This window comes from Nerophis ophidion, linkage group LG04, assembly GCF_033978795.1.
Source record: "Nerophis ophidion isolate RoL-2023_Sa linkage group LG04, RoL_Noph_v1.0, whole genome shotgun sequence".
Lineage (NCBI taxonomy): Eukaryota > Metazoa > Chordata > Actinopteri > Syngnathiformes > Syngnathidae > Nerophis > Nerophis ophidion.
This window is the reverse complement of record NC_084614.1, coordinates 84,384,785-84,395,454: the sequence shown is the minus strand read 5'-3', so window position 1 is coordinate 84,395,454 and position 10,670 is coordinate 84,384,785. Positions and strand designations below refer to the sequence as shown.

Genomic DNA, 10,670 nt, shown 5'->3' with positions numbered 1-10,670 from the left:
TCCTCTTTGTGTTCGGGCTCAAAAATATAATAATTCTTCCCAAAGTAATCGCTTTTGAATGTCACTAAGTGGGCTTGATTAGCATTGTTGTTGATGGGGAAGGGATCTGCGGTTCCTCTTCTACGTCCAATTCCTGATTAACTCTCACAATAAAGCTACAGCCGTTTAGGACTCTGCTTCTAAAATGTATTGCTCATCCTCTTTGTGTTCGGGCTCAAAAATATAACAATTCTTCCCAAAGTAATCGCTTTTGAATGTCACTAAGTGGGCTTGATTAGCATTGTTGTTGATGGGGAAGGGATCTGCGGTTCCTCCTCTACGTCCAATTCCTGATTAACTCTCACAATAAAGCTACAGCCCTTTAGGACTCGGCTTCTAAAACGTATTGCTCATCCTCTTTGTGTTCGGGTTCAAAAATATAATAATTCTTCCCAAAGTAATTGCTTTTGAATGTCACTAAGTGGGCTTGATTAGCATTGTTGTTGATGGGCAAGGGATCTGCGGTTCCTCTTCTACGTCCAATTCCTGATTAACTCTCACAATAAAGCTACAGCCGTTTAGGACTCGGCTTCTAAAATGTATTGCTCATCCTCTTTGTGTTCGGGTTCAAAAATATAATAATTCTTCCCAAAGTAATTGCTTTTGAATGTCACTAAGTGGGCTTGATTAGCATTGTTGTTGATGGGGAAGGGATCTGCGGTTCCTCCTCTACGTCCAATTCCTGATTAACTCTCACAATAAAGCTACAGCCGTTTAGGACTCGGCTTCTAAAACGCATTGCTCATCCTCTTTGTGTTCGGGCTCAAAAATATAATAATTCTACCCATTCTGTTCATAACTTTTATGGACATAATTTCTAGGCACAGTCAAGGTGTTGAGGGGATCCGGTCTGGTGACTGCAGGATTAGGTCTCTTGCTTTTTGCAGATGACGTGGTCCCGACGGCTTCATCTGGCCGGGATCTTCAGCTCTCACTGGATCGGTTCGCAGCCGAGTGTGAATCGGCACCTCCCAAGTCCGAGTTCGGGGTTCTCGCCCGGAAAAGAGTGGAGTGCCATCTCCGGGTTGGGGAGGAGACCCTGCCCCAAGTGGAGGAGTTCAAGTACCTCGGAGTCTTGTTCACGAGTGAGGGAAGACTGGATGGTGAGATCGACAGGCGGATCGGTGCGGCGTCTTCAGTAATGCGGACGCTGTGTCGATCCGTTGTGGTGAAGAAGGAGCTGAGCCGGAAGGAAAAGCTCTCAATTTACCGGTCGATCTACGTTCCCATCCTCACCTATGGTCCTGAGCTTTGAGTTATGACCGAGAGGAGCCAGATGAGGTGGTTCGGGCATCTGGTCAGGATGCCACCTGAACGCCTCCCTAGGGAGGTGTTTAGGGCACGTCCAACCGGTAGGAAGACCCAGGACACGTTGGGAAGACTATGTCTCCCGGCTGGCCTGGGAACGCCTCGGGATCCCCCGGGAAGAGCTAGACCAAGTGGCTGGGGAGAGGGAAGTCTGGGCTTGAACTCAGATAAGCGGAAGAAGATGGCTGGACATTAAAATGAACATGGATTACAGACGTTATCTGGAGTTTTTTTGTTCCGACAATGGATGGGCATGGCTGAAGAAAAGTGCGTATCTATGGAGGACTAAAGGTGTGTATGTCTGCATATTTCACTCAATCAATCAATGTTTACTTATATAGCCCTAAATCACAAGTGTCTCAAAGGGCTGCACAAGCCACAACCACATCCTGGGTTCAAATCCCACATGAGGGCAAGGAAAAACTCACAACCCAGTGGGATGACAATGAGAATCCTTGGAGAGGACCACCGCAGATGTGGGTGAGCGACCGGTGCAATGGACGTCGAGTGGGTCTAACATAATAGTGAGAGTCCAGTCCATAGTGGATCTAACATAATAGTGAGAGTCCAGTCCATAGTGGATCTAACATAATAGTGAGAGTCCAGTCCATAGTGGATCTAACATAATAGTGTGAGAGTCCAGTCCATAGTGGATCTAACATAATAGTGAGAGTCCAGTCCATAGTGGATCTAACATAATAGTGAGAGTCCAGTCCATAGTGGATCTAACATACTAGTGAGAGTCCAGTCCATAGTGGATCTAGCATAATAGTGAGAGTCCAGTCCATAGTGGATCTAACATAATAGTGAGAGTCCAGTCCATAGTGGATCTAACATAATAGTGTGAGAGTCCAGTCCATAGTGGATCTAACATAATAGTGAGAGTCCAGTCCATAGTGGATCTAACATAATAGTGAGAGTCCAGTCCATAGTGGATCTAACATAATAGTGAGAGTCCAGTCCATAGTGGATCTAACATAATAGTGAGAGTCCAGTCCATAGTGGATCTAACATAATAGTGAGAGTCCAGTCCATAGTGGATCTAACTTAATAGTGAGAGTCCAGTCCATAGTGGATCTAACATAATAGTTTGAGAGTCCAGTCCATAGTGGATCTAGCATAATAGTGTGAGAGTCCAGTCCATAGTGGATCTAACATAATAGTGAGAGTCCAGTCCATAGTGGATCTAACATAATATTGTGAGAGTCCAGTCCATAGTGGATCTAACATAATAGTGAGAGTCCAGTCCATAGTGGATCTAGCATAATAGTGAGAGTCCAGTCCATAGTGGGTCTAACATAATAGTGAGAGTCCAGTCCATAGTGGATCTAACATAATAGAGTCTAGTCCATGGTGGATCTAACATTTTAGAGTCTAGTTCATAGTTGGTCTAACATAATATTTTGAGAGTCCAGTCCATAGTGGATCTAACATAATAGAGTCCAGTCCATAGTCGATCCAACATAATAGAGTCTAGTTCATAGTGGATCTAACATAATAGAGTCTAGTCCATGGTGGATCTAACATTTTAGAGTCTAGTTCATAGTTGGTCTAACATAATATTTTGAGAGTCCAGTCCATAGTGGATCCAACATAATAGAGTCTAGTCCATAGTGGATCTAACATAATAGAGTCTAGTTCATAGTGGATCAAACATTTTAGAGTCTACTTCATAGTTGGTCTAACATAATATTTTGAGAGTCTAGTCCACAGTGGATTCAACATAATAGAGTCCAGTCCATGGTGGATCTAATATATTAGAGTCTAGTTCATAGTGGGTCTAACATAACATTTTGCGAGTCCAGTCCATAGTGGATCTAACATAATAGAGTCTAGTTCATAGTTGGTTTAACATAATATTGTGAGAGTCCAGTCCATAGTGGATCCAACATAATAGAGTCTAGTCCATGGTGGATCTAACATAATAGAGTCTAGTCCATAGTGGATCTAACATAATAGTCTAGTTCATAGTGGGTCTAACATAATAGTGAGAGTCTAGTCCAGGGGGTCTCAAACATGCGGGTCAATTGCAGTCCGCGAGACGTTATTTTGCAGCCTGCACTTTGATATGACAATTTATTGTTGGTGCGGCCCGCGAGTTTAATATGAACAGTTCTTGACAGCGTCATACTTGTCATCGTTCAAACCTTCCCGGAAGTCCCCTGGCTTTCAGGACATCCATTCTTACGAATTCTCTCCCGATTTGTCACTGTCAATAGCGCCCTCTACGTCCTCTAAAGTCAGCGTGCAAGCCTTTTAGTATGTTGCATCTAGCTGTGCAGTACTATAGTAAGACATATCTGATCAACAGCCATACAGGTTACACTGAAGGTTGTGATAGAAACAACTTTAACAGTTACAAATATGTGCCAGACTGTGAACCCACACCAAACAAGAATGACAAACACGATTCAGGATAAAATCCGTAATACAACATAAACCTTAAGACCAGGGGACGTCCACACCCAACTTCTCACGGACTTGACTTCCTCTGTGTGACGGAAACATGGCTGAGAGCCGGTGAGTCCGCCCCCCTTAAGATGAACTTCTGCCTCCGGAGCGTTCCCTACTTTAATTCTCCGCGGTCGTCCGGTCGAAAAGGACGGGGATTAGCAGTCGTTTTTAAAAAATGACTTCAAATGCTTCGAACTGTGCCTGTTTGAGCTGGAGGGGGCGTGGCCTCCAGCTCCAGCTGAATTCCGGGAGAAAATTTCTTCCGGGAGGTGTGCCGAATTTCAGGAGTCTCCCGGAACTTATCTGGTAGCACTTTGGAGCATCGTCTGACTTGAGTGGTTCCTTTTGAACTACTTCTATGAGTGACAAAAATCCATCTCCTACAGTGTTTTTTTTTTTTGTTTTTTTTTATGTCCGCTCCGTGACGTCCACACCCAAGACAATGAAGCATTAAAAAAAAAGAGGGCGGCAATAAAAGGACAAAGGCGAGGCTGTGAGGACGCCATAAACGCTCGCTGGTGTTCAGGTTTGATCACACGCTCGCCTTCGCACCGCCGGGAACGTCTCAGGTCTTCAGGTGACATCTTTTTCCTCTGATTGACTTCTCTCGATGCCTCACTGCGAATAATTGGTCGTCTTTTTCACCAGGAAGACGACAATGAAGTCCTGCTGTCTGCTCGTGTTGCTCATCTGTGGCGCTCAAGCGCAAAGTAAGTTCGCAGGGCTCTCCAAAGTACGGTCATCCTATAGTCAAAATAAAAACATCCCAGATTAGAACATTACACACACCAAAAAATTTTTTTTGCAATTTTGGGAGAAATTTCAAGTTTGCATGCTCAAGTTAACCTGCTAACAGTAAACATGCTAAGTATACATGACTGAAAGGGTTGGCTGAAAAATGGCAAAAAAAAAAAAAAATGTTTGCATGCTAACAGTTAGCAAAGGTCAAATAAGAAGTCATATGACTACGAAGCATATATGTGTAAAATTTGATTTAAAAATTACAGTAGCATGTACTAAGTTATATGACTCGAAAGGTTATGGCTGCAAAATTTGCTGAACAATTTAGTATGCTAACAGTTAGCATGAGTCAAGTACCAAGTTAAAATAGCCGGAGGCTATAAAATTAGCTAAAATAGTTAACATGCTATTGCTAGGATGATGTAAGCTTGCATATGTCAAGTACAAAATCGTAAGACCCTGAGGTGTACTTCTGTAAAATTGGATTTTAAAAAGTTAGCATGCTAATGTTAGCATGCTGAAAATGCATTAGCATGCTAACAGCTTGCACGTGTCAAGTACAAAATTGTAAGACCCGGAGGTGTACTTCTGTTAAATTGGATTTTAAAAAGTTAGCATGCTAATGTTAGCATGCTAAGGCATTTTTAGCATGCTAACAGCTTGCACATGTCAAGTACAACATTTTCTGAACCTGAGTTGTGCGGCTGTAAAATTGGATTTTAAAAAGTTGGCATGCTAATGTTAGCATGCTAAAAATGCCTTAGCATGCTAACAGCTTGCACGTGTCAAGTTCAAATTTGTAAGACCCTGAGGTGTACGGCTGTGAAATTGGATTAAAAAGTTGGCATGCTAATGTTAGCATGCTAAAAATGCCTTAGCATGCTAACAGCTTGCACATGTCAAGTACAAAATTTTCTGAACCTGAGGTGTGCGGCTGTAAAATTGGATTTAAAAAGTTGGCATGCTAATGTTAGCATGCTGAAAATGTGATAGCATGCTAACATAAATGTGATAGCATGCTAACAGCTTGCATGCGTCAAGTACAAAATTATAAGACCCTGAGGTGTACGGCTGTAAAATTGGATTAAAAAAGTTGGCATGCTAATGTTAGCATGATGAAAATGTGATAACATGCTAACAGCTTGCATGCGTCAAGTACAAAATTATAAGGCACTGAGGTGTACGGCTGTAAAATTGGATTAAAAAAGTTGGCATGCTGAAATGTGTTAGCATGCTAACAGCTTGCACGTGTCAAGCACAAAAATATAAGACCCTTGAGGTGTGCGGCTGTAAAATTGTATTTCAAAAGTTAGCATGCTAAAAATATGTTAGCATGCTAACAGCTTGCACGTGTCAAGTACAAAATTATAAGAACCTAAGATGCGCGGCTGTAAAATTGGATTTAAAAAGTTAGCATGCTAATGTTAGCATGCTGAAAATGTGATCGCATGCTAACAGCTTGCATGCGTCAAGTACAAAACTATAAGTCCCTGAGGTGTAGGGCTGTAAAAGTGGATTTAAAAAGTTAGCATGCCAATGTTAGAATGCCAAAAATGCGTTAGCATGCTAACAGTTTGCAACTGTCAAGTACAAAATCATAAGACCCTGAGGTGTGCGGCTGTAAAATTGGATTTAAAAAGCTAACATGCTAATGTTAGCATGCTAACGTATTTCAGCATGCTAAAAGTACAAAATTATATTATTAATTATATTATCAATGATATTATTAATTATTATAATGATATTATTGTAAAATTTGATTTAAAATTTAGCATGCTAATGTTAGCATGCTAAAACATTTTTAGCTTGCTAACAGCTTGCACGTGTTTCGTCGCATTCCAAGGTGTCGCCATCGAGGCCACGCCAGGTGCGGACGTGCACGGAACCATCCACACCGAGCCGGACCAGACCGTGTCCCTGCTGTGTCGCGCCCTGGAGGAGGGGGCGGAGCTTGTGTGGCGCAGGAACGGCGCCGTGGTCCGCCTGACGCCGGAGAACCAGCGGGGCAACAGCAGCGTGTGCGTCACGCCCGTCTTGCACCAGGACAACGGCGCCACCTTCAGCTGCCACCTGGGGGAGAACACCACCGTCCAGGACGCCGTCACTTTAAATGTCACATGTGAGTCCTTTATTTGTTTACACCTTACTTCCTGTGGTTCCATGCCCATATTAGGACTGTCGCCATACTGATTCAACGATACTGGAGTCTTGTGTATTGGCCGATACCAATGTTGATACCTCTGTGGCATTGTTTACACGTTACTTCCTGTAGTTCTATGCCCATATTAGGGCTGTCGCCATACTGATTCACCGATACTGGAGTCTTGTGTATTGGCCGATACCAATGTTGATATCATACTTGTACTAATTCACCTCTGTGGCATTGTTTACATGTTACTTCCTGTAGTTCCATGCCCATATTAGGGCTGTCGCCATACTGATTCACCGATACTGGAGTCTTGTGTATTGGCCGATACCAATGTTGATATCATACTTGTACTAATTCACCTCTGTGGCATTGTTTACATGTTACTTCCTGTAGTTTAATGCCCATATTAGGGCTGTCGCCATACTGATTCACCGATACTGGAGTCTTGTGTATTGGCCGATACCAATGTTGATACCTCTGTGGCATTGTTTACACGTTACTTCCTGTAGTTCCATGCCCATATTAGGGCAGTCGCCATACTGATTCACCGATACTGAAGTCTTGTCCATCCATCCATTTCCTACCGCTTATTCCATTTTGGGGTTGCGGGGGGCGCTGGCGCCTATCTCAGCTACAATCGGGCGGAAGGCAGGGTACACCCTGGACAAGTCGCCACCTCATCGCAGGGCCTGTCGCCATACTGATTCACCGATACTGGAGTCTTGTGTATTGGCCGATACCAATGTTGATATCATACTTGTTCTAATTCACCTCTGTGGCATTGTTTACACCTTACTTCCTGTGGTTTAATGCCCATATTAGGGCTGTCGCCATACTGATTCACTGATACTGGAGTCTTGTGTATTGGCCGATACCAATGTTGATACCTCTGTGGCATTGTTTACACGTTACTTCCTGTAGTTCCATGCCCATATTAGGGCTGTCGCCATACTGATTCTCCGATACTGGAGTCTTGTGTATTGGCCGATACCAATGTTGATATCATACTTGTACTAATTCACCTCTGAGGCATTGTTTACACTTTACTTCCTGTACTTCCATGCCCATATTAGGGCTGTCGCCATACTGATTCTCCGATACTGGAGTCTTGTGTATTGGCCGATACCAATGTTGATATCATACTTTTACTAATTCACCTCTGTGGCATTGTTTACATGTTACTTCCTGTAGTTTAATGCCCATATTAGGGCTGTCGCCATACTTATTCACCGATACTGGAATCTTGTGTATTGGCCGATACCAATGTTGATACCTCTGTGGCATTGTTTACATGTTACTTCCTGTAGTTTAATGCCCATATTAGGGCTGTCGCCATACTTATTCACCGATACTGGAATCTTGTGTATGGGCCGATACCAATGTTGATATCATACTCGTACTAATTCACCTCTGTGTCATTGTTTACACGTTACTTCCTGTGGTTGCATGCCCATATTAGGGCTGTCACCATACTGATTCACCGATACTGGAGTCTTGTGTATTGGCCGATACCAATGTTGATATCATACTTGTACTAATTCACCTCTGTGGCATTGTTTACACGTTACTTCCTGTAGTTCAATGCCCATATTAGGGCTGTCGCCATGCTGATTCACTGATACTGGAGTCTTGTGTATTGGCCGATACCAATGTTGATATCATAATAGTACTAATTCACCTCTGAGGCATTGTTTACATGTTACTTCCTGTAGTTCCATGCCCATATTAGGGCTGTCGCCATACTGATTCACCCATACTGGAGTCTTGTGTATTGGCCGATACCAATGTTGATACCTCTGTGGCATTGTTTACACGTTACTTCCTGTAGTTCCATGCCCATATTAGGGCTGTCGCCATACTGATTCACCAATACCGGAGTCTTGTGTATTGGCCGATACCAATGTTGATATCATACTTGTACTAATTCACCTCCGTGGCATTGTTTACACGTTACTTCCTGTAGTTCCATGCCCATATTAGGGCTGTCGACATACTGATTCACCGATACTGGAGTCTTGTGTATTGGCCGATACCAATGTTGGTATCATACTTGTACTAATTCACCTCTGTGGCATTGTTTACACCTTACTTCCTGTAGTTCCATGCCCATATTAGGGCTGTCGCCATACTGATACACCCATACTGCAGTCTTGTGTATTGGCCGATACCAATGTTGATATCATACTTGTACTAATTCACCTCCGTGGCATTGTTTACACGTTACTTCCTGTAGTTTAATGCCCATATTAGGGCTGTCGCCATACTGATTCACCGATACTGGAGTCTTGTGTATTGGCCGATACCAATGTTGATACCTCTGTGGCATTGTTTACATGTTACTTCCTGTGGTTGCATGCCCATATTAGGACTGTCTCCATACTGATTCACCGATACTGGAGTCTTGTGTATTGGCCGATACCAATGTTGATATCATACTTGTACTAATTCACCTCTGTGGCATTGTTTACATGTTACTTCCTGTAGTTCCATGCCCATATTAGGGCTGTCGCCATACTGATTCACCGATACTGGAGTCTTGTGTATTGGCCGATACCAATGTTGATACCTCTGTGGCATTGTTTACACGTTACTTCCTGTGGTTCCATGCCCATATTAGGGCTGTCGCCATACTGATTCACCGATACTGGAGTCTTGTGTATTGGCCGATACCAATGTTGATACCTCTGTGGCATTGTTTACACGTTACTTCCTGTGGTTCCATGCCCATATTAGGGCTGTCGCCATACTGATTCACCGATACTGGAGTCTTGTGTATTGGCCGATACCAATGTTGATACCTCTGTGGCATTGTTTACACGTTACTTCCTGTAGTTCCATGCCCATATTAGGGCTGTCGCCATACTGATTCTCCAATACTGGAGTCTTGTGTATTGGCCGATACCAATGTTGATATCATACTTGTTCTAATTCACCCCTGTGGCATTGTTTACACCTTACTTCCTGTAGTTTAATGCCCATATTAGGGCTGTCGCCATACTGATTCACCCATACTGGAGTCTTGTGTATTGGCCGATACCAATGTTGGTATCATACTTGTACTAATTCACCTCTGTGGCATTGTTTACACCTTACTTCCTGTAGTTCCATGCCCATATTAGGGCTGTCGCCATACTGATACACCCATACTGCAGTCTTGTGTATTGGCCGATACCAATGTTGATATCATACTTGTACTAATTCACCTCCGTGGCATTGTTTACACGTTACTTCCTGTAGTTTAATGCCCATATTAGGGCTGTCGCCATACTGATTCACCGATACTGGAGTCTTGTGTATTGGCCGATACCAATGTTGATACCTCTGTGGCATTGTTTACATGTTACTTCCTGTGGTTGCATGCCCATATTAGGACTGTCTCCATACTGATTCACCGATACTGGAGTCTTGTGTATTGGCCGATACCAATGTTGATATCATACTTGTACTAATTCACCTCTGTGGCATTGTTTACATGTTACTTCCTGTAGTTCCATGCCCATATTAGGGCTGTCGCCATACTGATTCACCGATACTGGAGTCTTGTGTATTGGCCGATACCAATGTTGATACCTCTGTGGCATTGTTTACACGTTACTTCCTGTGGTTCCATGCCCATATTAGGGCTGTCGCCATACTGATTCACCGATACTGGAGTCTTGTGTATTGGCTGATACCAATGTTGATACCTCTGTGGCATTGTTTACACGTTACTTCCTGTGGTTCCATGCCCATATTAGGGCTGTCGCCATACTGATTCACCGATACTGGAGTCTTGTGTATTGGCCGATACCAATGTTGATACCTCTGTGGCATTGTTTACACGTTACTTCCTGTAGTTCCATGCCCATATTAGGGCTGTCGCCATACTGATTCTCCAATACTGGAGTCTTGTGTATTGGCCGATACCAATGTTGATATCATACTTGTTCTAATTCACCCCTGTGGCATTGTTTACACCTTACTTCCTGTAGTTTAATGC

At 43.2% G+C, this 10,670-nt stretch overlaps 1 protein-coding gene across 1 annotated transcript in view; it reads left to right on the top strand.

Annotated features, from left to right (window-relative positions):
• Positions 1 to 4,238: 4,238 nt before the first annotated feature.
• LOC133550615 (transmembrane and immunoglobulin domain-containing protein 1-like) overlaps positions 4,239 to 10,670 on the top strand; it is a 15,192-nt gene continuing 8,760 nt past the window's right edge. Inside the window, exons 1-3 of the mRNA XM_061896552.1 lie at positions 4,239 to 4,378; positions 4,450 to 4,511; positions 6,386 to 6,661. Of these exons, the coding sequence (XP_061752536.1) occupies positions 4,460 to 4,511; positions 6,386 to 6,661 (328 nt within the window). The 5' untranslated portion in view covers positions 4,239 to 4,378; positions 4,450 to 4,459. The remainder of the gene's footprint in view (positions 4,379 to 4,449; positions 4,512 to 6,385; positions 6,662 to 10,670) is intronic.